The 14201-nt window shown below is 35.1% G+C and overlaps 1 protein-coding gene across 1 annotated transcript; it reads right to left on the bottom strand.

Annotated features, from left to right (window-relative positions):
- Window positions 1-1321: 1321 nt before the first annotated feature.
- On the bottom strand, window positions 1322-13485 carry LOC110383695 (uncharacterized protein MG328 homolog). The gene is made up of 11 exons (XM_021344506.3): window positions 13249-13485; window positions 13065-13176; window positions 12597-12725; window positions 11338-11393; window positions 8982-9138; window positions 8355-8523; window positions 7239-7421; window positions 6656-6803; window positions 5599-6195; window positions 4885-4981; window positions 1322-3778 (listed from the first exon to the last, which is right to left on the bottom strand). The coding sequence occupies exons 1-11, from the start codon at window positions 13280-13282 to the stop codon at window positions 3586-3588; spliced, it is 1875 nt and encodes a 624-aa protein (XP_021200181.3). The 5' UTR covers window positions 13283-13485; the 3' UTR covers window positions 1322-3585.
- Window positions 13486-14201: the final 716 nt, after the last annotated feature.

Raw genomic sequence — 14201 nt, 5'->3', positions numbered from 1 at the left:
ACATCTTAATGACGCATTTGTAGTCTTTTAGAATGTTGTATGGTAGGCATACCTACATAAGTGAAGTCTTCTCCAACTACCTACTCTTCCTGCCTATGAATCATATCAGTTTAAAAAATTAAGAAATGCCAACATCTAGGCTGTTTATTTACAAAGATCTTCCCATTTCTGAAGCGGCGCGTGTCAACAAACAAACAGAAACATAAATCGTCCAAAATCTCAAGTGTCGTTAACGCCGATGTTTCAAAATTAATTACAGAGATAAACATCTTGGACAGTGTCACAAAAACTCGTAGACAGACTTATATTCTTCGGCTGACCCTTTTTGCAAAAAATCGTATCGTTGTGGGAAGTTTTCGCGGACGCATTTCTCAGTTGAGGGCCAATAGATCTTTTGTGAGATCGCACCTTGACAGCCAGACTTTTGTTAACACCACAAAAGGTAAGATTACCGGTTCCTTTGTAAGCGGATATTGCTCACATTGATTGTGTGTGGGAGTCATTTTTAATGTATTTAGTTGTTGTTTTGCACTTATTTTTATAGGGTGTAGGCTGGGGATTTTAGAAACTTACAGATGTTGGATTCCCACAAGGAGTGTAGTAACTGGGGTTTGCATTTTGTGACGTGCATCTGTCCAGCTTTGGCAGCAGTATTCTCATTATTTCTTATTTAAACCCGTTTTTACGAAATATGATGCAACGATAGTTTTGCCATCTTGTGTAAGTATAACTAACAAAGTTATCTGTGTTAGATTCCATTAAAACTTGACAATTTAAAACAAACTTGAATACGAGTAAGAATCCAGAGTGATAGCCACCAAGAATATTTTTTTAAATAAAATTAGTTGTGTAGCCAGATTTCCTCCATAGCCCGAAGAACAAAAAGTAATCGATCCTTTGTATGTTATCTACTAACTACGGACATAGCAAATCTATTCTTTGATTTGTGACTAGGAAATGAATTTATAAATTAGCTCCGTACAAAATGTCTTTCAATAGTATAGATTGGTTATAGGAAGGTTCAGTTATTTGTCGCATTTAAGTATAAGTACATAGGTATATGTAAATAGACTGAACTTATGCGCTTGCGCATACAGTATAGCGCTTTTCGCTCCTGACCGATTGCCAAAAATGGCGAGCCTCGATAAACATCGCTTTCGTAATCATCCAGCAAGTTAATGGTGTAATGCATGTGTTTGTGTATTACGTAGAAAAAAATAATCTAGGCAAAATGAAGATCGCCTCAACGGGCAAAACATTGTCGTGGATTGCAATGTTTCATATTGACATGCGGGATAAACTTCTTAAATAAAACATCAAATAGGAAGATCTCGTTTATTGCTATACAGAACGACAAGTGATTAAAATTGATATAATTAAACAAAATAATAAACATGAGTTGTGATCACAAAATTAACACATACATACATTCGTACGACGAAATGTCATAGTTCTTTTGTTAGTAAGGAATTTAGATCAATTTTGAAAAATAAAGAAGCTACAAAATATAAATTACAAGTACAAGATATTGCGTTACGCTAGTAAGATACATTTTAGAACGTATAAATTCAACTGTAGTGATAATAGTGTGCATTTTTTGTGGTCACAATTCACGTTATCCCATAAATAAAATCAATAATAATACAATCTAAACATATTGAGTACGACACGCGCACATTTCACAAACTTAACTAAACAATAAATGCACTGACAATCGATTATTCGCAATCGCAAACGCGACTCGATTAATCGACTAAACTAAATTACAAAAACAGATCTACTAACAATAAATGCATCGTAAATGCCGAGTTAGTTAAAATAAAGTAAAATTATGTGAATATTTTACAATTTATTATATCAATACTTTAGTTGGTAAACTTCGCAAATATAATATAGAGATTAGACCTTTTATTTATGAAGTGAAAGTTATTGTCGTCAAAGTGATAATATTTTAAATGAATATTGCTATATCTTTTAAATGAAATACAGAATTTGGCTTACATATATTCATCTATTTGCCAAAGCTGATGAATAAAAAATAATAACATTGCGACTTTTAAATGGGTTCCATGTTTATTAATCAAAAGGTCTATAAAACTAAGTTCTAACTAACTAAAAACTATGCATCACAAAAACAATGCAGACAAAATAAAATTTAATTTTTGGTAAATATTTTTTGTTAATTTGAAAATGTCATACTTTAAAACTTATACCAAAGTTAGATAATACCAAATAGTCTTAGGTTGTATAAATGCTAAATATCTATAATCTAATTCACTGGCACTGCTGTATCACAGAAATGGTTTGTTTCGAGTTACTAATTATTTTGAATAGGAATCTGCTAAAATTATTACATAAACTAGTAGTTAGGGCATTGCCAAGGGTGTATGCAATTTGTTCTCACCTATAATAATGAAAATATTAGATGTTAAACAATCATTCATTAACTTGCTCACGCTAGGTCTTTAAAAGTAAAAATAAAACCTGAAAAGTTTATAATAATGAAAAAATGTAGTTATAAAACTTGTAGAAATAAAGTATTTTCGACAAAATACCCTTCTACAATTAATTAAATTGATTATCACTCGATATTTAAAATGGTCAAGAGTTTTCTTACAAACACACAACCTATTTTTATAAAATAAATCACTAATTACAGACTTCAACATGAAATTAAATTTATAATAAAAGGATCATGCAAATTATAAAAAAGACAAAGACATTCTTTAAATGCAGATTAAAGACAAATTAATTTTAAAAGTTAGTTATCAGGAAAATAAGTATATAGTAAAAACTTAGTAATTATTGTATTAATAGATGGAGTACTATATGTTTTTTACAACAATTTGCATTGCAGATCTGGAAATATAATTACACTTTTAAGAAACTCCGTATCAGCCTTATTTCGAGCTAAGTCGATTTTATAAAGAAATAGCGTCTAATTAAATACAATATTAATTATTGGTTATTGTATAAACTGTCATAAAACCTTTAAAAAATACTATTTTTACAATAAGGCCTGCTTTCAAAATCCTTCATACAATTCCAGTATATTTTTTCTAAAATATCACGCTACCTCTATCAATTTGAAATAAACGATAGAAAAAGAATGATATTTTAAAGGTTGAACGTAATTGTACGTTCTTTTGGTCATTAAAGGAACTTGCCTTACAATCAATCAATTGAAAAAAACATACGACAAACGCTTTTGTCCTGCATTTTTTATTTCAAGAAAACATCTTTGACTTGAAAATGTTTTCGAGCAACAAATGATAGACCATCGATCTATGGTTATTTCCATCATATTTTACCAGCTATAAAAGTCGTTAGACACACACAATAATCTCCAAAATAATCAGTCAGACCGAAAAAAGGTTTTAACTGTATACTATTTCCAAATCGATCGATCGATCGATCGATCGATTAAACTATTATACTTTTGAATAAAGGATACATGAATGTTGTCATAGTCCTTCTTTATCTTGCAACACAACCATTCAAATAAAAACTTACCAAAAATTCAACGACTTCTACAACTGGCAACACCAAACTCCATAGACAACACAACCAACCTCCAACGTCACTTCACATGGGTACGTCAGCCACATACTCTATCCTTAGCAACAGGTCCATGATATCCTGAGCGTCCATCCAGCGCCACGGCAGCGGCTCGCGGACACAGGCGGTAGGGCTTCGCCTCGTCACGCCGTATAGCACGGAGATGGCGCAGACGAAGCATACCACGGCGAACAGTTGGAATAGACATTTGAGTGGCTCCCTGCAATCACAAACTGTGGAATATAATACCACTGTCAGGTTGTGGAGGGAGGGAAATGATGGGGTAATGGAATTTGGGTTGGGTACATTTTATTGGAAACTTAGGTAAAGGGACAATTAATACTTGATATTAAAAATGAAGATAAACATCGAACGAATAAAGAATAAATCTAGAAAGAGCATAGGTATGATGATACAAAATAAAAACATTAGGCTTTCCTCTTATGCTCCTGCTCCACCTGCGTTAGCGTTAACGTTAATGTCAATGGCCAACTACACGTTACTTATTGCAATAAAAATGCGTGTTGGCTACACTTACGCAAAGAGTTAATCCCTCATGAAGTAACGCGTTAACACACATTAAAGAGTTTAAACTCAGATACACAAAATAATTCTAAAAACTAAAGCTTTCTCATTTGACCATTCCATTATCGTGCTCGTAAAATGCAGTTACCGCTTAAACAAAGTATCTACACTCGTCCTTGCATGCGTGCAATGAGATGGCATTAATGTAGCCAACATCACTTAGCGCTCTAAGCTACGCACTAAAACCCTTTGATGTGTCCAAAAAACCGACACCCGAGTTATCGCTTAACGTTTAATGCTATTCATAATGCCATTTGTATAAATTGCCATTAAAACGTTGGCCACATCTGCGTAATGCCAAAATTTAACGCGTTAAGACGCAGGTGGAGCAGTAGCATTATTAAGTGGTTTACACTGTACAGACAATTTTACAGACTGTGTTTCGGATGGCACGTTAAACAGTAGGTCCCGGCTGTCATTGAACATCCTTGACAGTCGTTACGGGTAGTCAGAAGCCAGTATATCTGACACCAGTCTAACCAAGAGGTATTGGGTTGCCTGGGTAACTGGGTTGAGGAGGTTAGATAGGCAGTCGCTTCTTGTAAAGCACTGGTACTCAGCTACATCCGGTTAGACTGGAAACTGACCCCAACATAGTTGGGAAAAAGGCTCGAAGGATGATGATGATGACTGTACAGAAAATTTTAGCATTATAGCTTTCTTTCAACCTTAACTTTAGTACATCAGCACATTCATTCATAACACAAGTACAATTTTTAATTAAAATAAAGTAGTACGCACCATAAGAATTTCCTAAGACTCCGATGTGGCACGACGGCGTTCCGTTTCTCGCAGTCGACGCAGGGCACGTCTATTTGTGTCGACACGTTAGCTGTATCTGAAACATTACCAAACATTTGTTAGTCTTGATACTTACGAAGGTAGATTATACTAAGCTACAACTATTTTAATTGCTTAACTACATTAAACTAAATAATGTAATGGACTACCTACACGATAAGGTTTTTCAATATTTTGGTTTGTGCGGTTTTTGTCAATCATAGACACAATTAAAAAAGCTAGAACAAAGATCTATACCAAAGGACAACACAAACACAAGAAGACAACACAACTGATACTTCTAAATTACGAAATGTAAAAAATAAAACATAAAAACCACCACCCGATGACGACACAAAACACAAAAGCCACAGATTATATACTATACAGAGAAACTGTGGTTCATAATCACTTATGGCCATGTAATGGACTAGCCAGAAATAAGGCTGATTACTAAGGATGCAGGGCGTACGGATTTTATTTGAAAAAGCATGTAATTGTATGCAAGTATATAAACCAGGTTTAGTATGTTGGATAGTAAAGGAGAACTAATTACTAAAATGAGAAAGTAAATAAAGTTCATAAATAAAAAAAATATTTTTCTTATTTTGTCCCTGGATTTAAAGCTCTGTACAGAACATAATCTGTGACTACCTGGAGCAACATATAGCATACCCCACAGGGTTTGTGTAAAAGCGGAACACTCAGGCGTCAAGCTATCCAGCCTGTCTCCTTGCTTAGCACACGCCACTTCTAGGAAGCTGATCTTCGACTCCAAACTCCTGACAATGCCTTGCAGCACGCTGTTCCTCTCATTACCCTCAGCTACAAACTTCTCAAGCAAGTTCAAGTTACCTTCGTATCGTTCTAACTCTAATTGCATATCATTCATGGTCCGATGAGACATATTAACGTCTCTCTCTAACTTCTCGTTATATTTATTCACTTTCTCACATTCTAGACATTTAGAATGGATGTTATTATTATTTGTAGGTTCTATATCCTCTGTCTGTGTACTCGATGTACATGATTTAGTGTTATCAACTTTATCGTTACAGTCACTGGGTTGAATTTCGTCCGTTTGTGTCCCGGTATTAGTGAAGGAGCAATCAAAGTTTTTGTCATAGATAATGCTGTTGGAACTTGTATTATTGAGGCGGGACATGTTACAGAAGCTGTAACGTATTTCGTCAAATAAGGACATGTTGGTTCCTCGACCCTGGTCTTCTTTTAAAGCGTTCATGAATGACTCTTCGTCTAGGATACGGTTTTCTAAGGAATGTGGGAAAGGCACAATGAGTATGAAAGACGATTACAGATATACCGAGTATGATTAATGCAGGCGGCGAATTAATTTATTTTCAGGTGTTAAAATAAGAGAAGCGAAAATTAATAAGAACGAAAATGTTAATATTCATTACATTGATAATACTCACTAGCTATGACTGGAGCAGTTTTAGACGAAGACATACAGACAGCCAAATATTACATAGCTTATTTACACTGGCTTGACACACTTATTACATACATTACGTATGTAGCGTATTTACATTGATGGGTTACCCGCTTTCGTGTGATAAACAACAGTTAGACATACAGTTACAGACTACTAAAACATTTAACATAGCTTGGAGAATATTGAGCTTTTGAGCGGTTCTCTGGTCTATTTGCACTTATACAAATAACTTACAGCCTACAAATCAGAACATAGCATCTAGCAGTTATTACCAACCTGAAGAAAACCTCGTGTCAGCGTTGAGACTGTCAAGAGCGGTGAGCATCTGTTCTTCTGTGTAGCTGATGTCAATGCTGCGGTCCATACGAAGCTGTGTCTGGTTGGACTTGTTTAGCACGTCTTTTAGCTCCATCTCGAGAAGTACCTGGAGATAAAAATGTAAGGGTAAAGTTTAGCTTTCTTAAAAGTGCCATTTGGTTGTTGTCAAAATTGCAGTTCCGTGAGATTAATTACTCCAGACACACCGATAAAGTTGTAGCCTTTTCGATAAGTAGGCTATCTAACACTAAAGAACTTTTCAAATGGGTCCAGTATATCCTGAAATTAGTGCGTTCAAAACAAACCATTTATTATGCTTTTACCTACTTCTTATGAAATTTGTGTCAGTGTAGATATGAATTATATGTAGACATGGTATTGGGTTACAGCATATACCTACAAATTAAATAAGCAAGTCTAAATAGCTACTATTGAGCTACAGCTACAGCAACTATTGAGCTTCCAAGGATAGCTTGCCCCTTCTGACTTGAAGGCCAGGTCCCATGATGTGGTGGCTATTGGGGCTGGTACTGGCTATTACCTTCTCTTTGATCATCTGCTGCACGAACTCCTCTTGGTCCTGCAGGCGTGAGGACAGGTCTGCGTGTTCAGTGCGCAGAGCTTCATTCTGCTCTAGCAGCGCAGATTGGCGGGCAGCATACATCTCGTTGATGCGGTGGCATTCCGCCTTAGATTTTGTTAGGAGCTCTTGCAGGGTTAGTTTCTGAAATTATTGAAAAAAAAAAAAGATATTAAAAGGTCATCAGTTTCCCTCAAATAACTTTGCTTCACTGAAGTAAGCCATTTAACATGATCATCACTGAAACTTAAAGTAACTTTGAAGACTTAAGGTAGAATTCCGTGGATAGCGGCTACGACAGCCGCGCGCGGCTTACGACAGTCGTCGGCCGCGCGCGACAATAGTCAACCTATGAAAATGTATGGCGCCGCTGCCGAGGTCCGCGACAGTCGCGCGCGGCCGACGAATTTCGTAAGCCGCGCGCGGCCGTAAGCATCTCAACATGGTCTAGCGCTTAGTAACATCTATATAATTTTAGTAAAACCAGAATTGAATTGTTTTTTATTTAGTCGGCAAAACTTCCTTTTGTTTTCATTACAATACAAATGCTTTTGAATCAGTATTGGGTAGTATCCTTCATCATTTCTACTTTTTAAAAATAGGGTCGATTGGTAATCTATTTTCATAATACAGCCACAGCAATACGTCATCCTCTTCTTCTTCAAGGATATCAATTAGCACTTCGACTAGTGGGAACGGACGAACAAAATCTACTAATTTCAACACAACGCCGCGCGCGGCTTACGAAATTCGTCGGCCGCGCGCGACTGTCGCGGACCTCGGCAGCTGTGCCATACATTTTCATAGGTTGACTATTGTCGCGCGCGGCCGACGACAGTCGTAAGCCGCGCGCGGCTGCGTAAGCCGCGACCCACGGAAGTCTACCTTTAAGACAAGTGTAGCTACTTGACGAGAAATGTACTGGAACTTTCTGCGTATTTTCTGGAAAAATTGCTCACTCATCTAACCTTATTGAATAGTTGTAGGTTTTAATGATAAATTATCAGTATTTGCCTAGAGCTATCCACACAGCTTATTACAGCTAAAAAACATTATTATTATTTAATGTTCACTCACATCATTCTCCAGCGTGGAGACCTGTTCCAACATGACCTTGGAGCGTCGTTTAACAGCGTCGAGCTCTCTCCGCGTCTCCTCCAGCGCTCGGTCGCTACTACACAGACGCTCACACGCTTCCTCGTAGTCGCGGCGAACGTGGGTTAAAGTCATGTTCTCTTCGCGTAACCTGGTAGGAAGATTGTTGGAATGTAGTAAGTGAAAAGATAATGGTGTTTCAAAACATCGCGGGTTTGGAACTACAAATGAGCAAGCGTGCTCAAAAAATACGTTTTTAGTCGCCATTATCTCTCTTATGTACTACCCCTGTGTACAATTATGAACCCTTATATTTCTCGTAAGGAGGAATTTAACTTCCATTCTGTACTTACTACTTTTATGTACAAATTCATGTACTCCCCTTATGTTCACCTGCTAGATACTCCCCTATGTACTCCTCTTATATACTCTCTAATTAACTCCCTTACGAACTTCCTGCTTATGTACTCTGTTATATGTACGCTTCCCCTTTGTACTCACTGAATTTAGCTAATGTGAATTTTCAACCTTATCCAATGGATATAGTTAACAACCTTTCATCAGGTCTGGATCCGTCCCTAGCAAATTATAATTCCTATCAACACTTACATATTAAGATGTGCCCTCAGCGAGTCCCGCTCGGCGGTGAGTGCTGCGAGCGCCTCCTCGTGCTGTCGGTCGGTGAAGTCCAGCTGCGAGCGGAGCTGGTGAGCCAGGTGGGCCTTCTCTCTCAGCTCACACTGCAGGTCTTCTACTAGCTGGGATCCTGATAAATATACAAACTTTTATGAATGTATGTAACGTTATTAATGTGGTATTATGTACAATACATAAGTTTATTCTTTGTTTGTATTTATTCTTTTGTTTTTTAGGATGTCTGAAAGTGAAAACAAAAGTATTTTGCTGTATGCTTGATTGCTTTCATTGTTTTTACAGACGTGGAAGGGGAAGGTAACATACTTATTAGAAAAAGAATGGGAAAACACAAGTTAAATAAAAAACACTTGCACTCTTTAGAATACAAAATACAAACAAACATAGACTTATCACAGAATATAAGTAATTTGGAGTATATTTTGTACATAATAAAATAAATTACTGTAGGTTAATAGGACTGATTTTAACTGCATTTGTAACTAACTTGGTTCTTAATAGAACTGTGTCAAAAATAACACTGGTAACATAAGGCATTTTTACCATGATAGTGACCATTACTTCATTGATATTCCAAACAGATGGTGTTCTAGACACACGGCAGTGTGTCCGCCAAGTTCGAGCAAGAAAAGCGACACACCGGCCGTGGGTTATATTACACGAACCATTTCGGGCCAAATTCGACCCCCCTATAACTCAAAATCTATTTTGTTTACGCATATCAAAATTTTAGTATCTGTTGAGACCCCCTCACTTATCTAAAATACAAAATTTCATTAATATACCTATTGTAGGTCTTGAGATATTGACGTCAGAAAATCGCTATTTTTACTATACACTCACTGACTGACTCACTCACTCATCAAAAACCTAGACCACTTCCAATGGTCGTATTGACTTGAAATTTGGCATGGAGGTAGGTCTTTATGTCAAGGTAAAGAAAAAAATCTGAAAATGGCCAAGTGTGAGTCGGTTTCAAAATAATGAAGGTGTAAATTTATATCCCTAAGGAACTAAAACGAACTAAATTTATCTATATTTATATGTCTTCGAATGGTCGTACCAATCTGAAATTCGTTACAAAGGTTTGTATTTAGTCAAAGTAAAGTAAAAATCTGAAAACGGCCAAGTGTGAGTCACTTTCGAAAATAACGAATGTGTAACTTTGATCCACGAACATAATATATGATAACACTAGCTTCTGCCAGCGGTTTCACCCGCATCCCGTGGGAACTACTTCCCGTACCGGGACAAAAATTAGCCTATAGCCTTCCTCGATAAATGGGCTATCTAAAACTGAAAGAAATTTTCAAATCGGACCAGTAGTTCCTGAGATTAGCGCGTTCAAACAAAAAAACAAACAATCAAACAAACAAACTCTTCAGCTTTATAATATTAGTATAGATGTCATGTCAGTCAGTTAGTAATTCTAGTCCATTTAGTTATTCTAGATCATTTCTTTGTAAGAAGCATAGTGCATATTAAAAAATCTAAAAGATAGTATAAATGAGACATTTCCTTAACTAACTTAATCATAAGAAAAAAATTAAATGAACAACCTTACAAAAATAAATGAAATCCCACCCAAAACAAAAATGTGAAAGACTGCCAAGTTCGATAATATGGGAATGCTTCGCCTATAAAAGAAGTGAGATCTGAATAAGTACCAAGTTCCATACACATACCTCAGTTAAAAATAGTTACTTTTTAATAATGTTACTTGGCAAGTTTTAATAGAAAATTAAATACTTGATTCATTGCGTTTAGTAGGTGTGTGAAAACTTGCCAAGTAACATCATTAAAAAGTAACTATTTTTAACTGAGGTATGTGTATGGAACTTGGTACTTATTCAGATCTCACTTCTTTTATAGGCGAAGCATTCCCATATTATCGAACTTGGCAGTCTTTCACATTTTTGTTTTGGGTGGTTATTATTCAGCTCAGCTTTTTGTGGTATGTTAGGCAAGATTATGACCTTTTGGATTAGCATCACATAATTTTTTGATGATCTAATATCTATTCCTATTGAATTTTACTCTATTTAAAGCTTGTTTGCTAGAAACTGCTTTTAGAAATAGTATAATTCTATGGTATTGCTACAGATTTGTTATTTTCTGTAATTTTGCTTTAAGTCTTCCTAATACTAAAATGCAAAGGCGAGTGTTTAAGCTACGCTGAACAAATTGGAGTTGAAGGGCATAGAAATAGGTAGTATATCCTGGACAAAGCCTAGACTTTTTATTAGGGCACATACATACACATACACAGAGTTGCGGGCTAAATCTAGTGTTTATTTTTTAAAAAACTTACCATCTGTAGATATGCCTGAGTCTGAATCTTGAGGTGCTCCACTCTTTAAATTAAAACTGCAACAAACATTTATTCATTAATTTTCATAAGAATTGCAGCAAGTTTTAAAACACTAATGATCCATGCACATCACATTTCGACATGCGTTTTTATCTACAAACAAAAACAAACTGTTTTAAAAATAAATCGTTTCATAAACACTCGTTGACATCGCGTTTATAAAGCATCTTGTGCACTGGCCCTAAGGGTGACTCATCTTGTGTTGGAATTTTGATAGATGAGCCCATTTAAACATTATTACTGGGCAATGGCTTAACGAATTCATTAATTAAGAACCATTAAGGTTTGTTGTAGAATTACTTTAGCTATGGTATACAAACTCTTTGGAATTAAAACAAAAAGTTGCAATATCATAATAGGGTCACTGATGCAAGCGAAAATGTTATCTTATCAGTGCAAAAGATAAAATATCTAAGTTGTTTGTATATGGATATCTGATGGTAAAATGAGGTAATGTAAACTGCAGTTTTTGGGTTGTCTAATGATAAAGTTTGCCTTGTTATAAATGTAGTAATTTAAGTGTTCTTTTAACAATTATTTAATTTTATATTTATTGATAAACACATAGAATGCTAATTACTATTCATCTATGTAAGTCAGTGGTATCAAGTTATTATAAGGATATTATTGGTTGTACAAAGGTACTTGTTTGTTGGTAATTTACTTAATGGTCACAATTTAATTGTAACATATTAACTTATGTTATTCATTTGTGCAATTATAAGTGTTGTTATCAAATTGTTTATGCATTTAATTGTAGTAATAAATAGCTGTTATTGATTATGATTGTGGTCAGAAAATTATAGTTCTGCTTTATTTAAATACTCGTTTTCCTGAGGCTTCACCTGAGTCCCCTGAAAACTACTGTTCATATGGGGATTAAATATAGGGTATGTTACTCAGGATAGAGTACAAAAAAAAACTTACACTTTATTATATTAGTACAGATATGTTTTTATTCTACCCTCATTAACAATCTACATTTATCTTCACCAGAAGATCAATCTGAGCTTATTATAAGCACTTATTGACTGTTTACTGAATACCTCTTTCAAAGTATTTACATGTATCATGTTATAACATGTGTTGCAAGATACTACATTGAGTTGTCACAGGATTATCCAATCCGGTGACTAAACTAAACTTTTATTTATGCTTTTGAAACATTTTAAGTAAAGATTCATTTCAAAAACTCTTACCTTTCATCCAAATCTTTTGATTTCTGATTCTCACTGTATTTGTGCAGTGTTTTGGCTAACATTGACACATTTATTTCTGGATTCTCTTCTTCTGGGTCCAACAAGGCTTTCAGGAAGCTGTATTCAGCCCTAGAAAAGTTTGAACAACTTTTAATATTGAAAATTAGAGGACAAAAATGAAAATAATCAACTGTCATATCAATACTAACAACAAAAATTCTGTCTGGACATTTATGTTTAAGGAAAACATGTACTAGGTAACAAAAGACTGCATACAAATTAAAACGAAATATGAGCATTGTTTGACCAGTAAAGCATTTTCGGAAAAAAGAACTGTGTCAACATAAACGTGGTTATTACAGGAAGTATTAAATTCAGAACAGGGCTATTTTCATACATAAACATTTGACCTTTCGACTCAACTCATCCAATTAAGTTTATTTATATAGAATAGAAAAATATTCTTACTTGTTAGTTTTCACGAAAGGTGCGAATTTGTCCATCAAAGCGTCAACACGCAACGTGCCCGTACTCTCAACGCCACAATAATCAAATATTTGCAGCGCCGTCACGTAGTACTCTGGAAAAGGACTATAATTAGTAAATATTCCTGTAAACGCGAACCAACGCGGTGTTTAATTATAAACATTACCGTCCGCACTCAATCCCGATCTATCCAAATCCATTGTGTCGTTGGTAAAGATACAAACGAATTTACACAAAAATAAATAGATTACTACTAGTTGTACATGAATTAAACCACGCGTGTGCGTTAACGGTCAATATTGTTTGTTTTTCATTAGCTAAATAATTCGTTACGCTAGAGCGGAGTACAAAAATAGTTTTCAATCCAATAAAACCGTTTAACATTTGAAGTGACGTACGCGTATAACCTTAATTCAAATCTTATCGATATCGATAGTGTGAAATACTATCTGTTATGTCTTTGTTGTTCCATCTAGTGTAGAAATATGTATACTGTTCACATTTTTAAGAGTACTGTTCCATTGTAAATACTTTTTAAATGTTATTTTTTTTCAATCGAAGCTGATATTCACCAATGTACTCACACATTTGCATTTAAATTGCATACATTAAAATGCATAACGCAATTTACAAAAGTAAGGAATTATATGGTTATGGCTACGGTTTTGTAATTCAAAAAGATGATGAAGTTAAAGATATCCGGCTTTTATTTATCGATATAATTTTAAACTCTGTTGAAGTAGTTGCTTCACTACTGTCACCTTAATGTCAAATAAATTGTGTTCGGAATTTCGGATACATGCACCGCAGAAAAGTTAATAAACTTATTTTATTAAATCCTACTTATTCCTACTTATATTATAAATGTGAAAGTTTGTGAGAATGTATGGATGTATGTTTGTTATTCAATCACGCAAAAACGGCTGGACCGATTTTATTGAAAGGTATGTAGATAGGTGATACCCTGGATTAACACATAGGCTACTTTTTATCAACACACCACGCGGGCGAAGCCGCTGGCGGAAGCTAGTAACGAAATAAAAATATTTTACCATTCGTGGAATGCTAAAAAAAAAAAACTACTTGAAATAAGAAATCCACGGCTTAAGTTAGTGCCAA

Source organism: Helicoverpa armigera, chromosome 8, assembly GCF_030705265.1.
Source record: "Helicoverpa armigera isolate CAAS_96S chromosome 8, ASM3070526v1, whole genome shotgun sequence".
Lineage (NCBI taxonomy): Eukaryota > Metazoa > Arthropoda > Insecta > Lepidoptera > Noctuidae > Helicoverpa > Helicoverpa armigera.
Note: the sequence above shows the minus strand (reverse complement) of the source record. Positions and strands in the feature narration are given on the sequence as shown.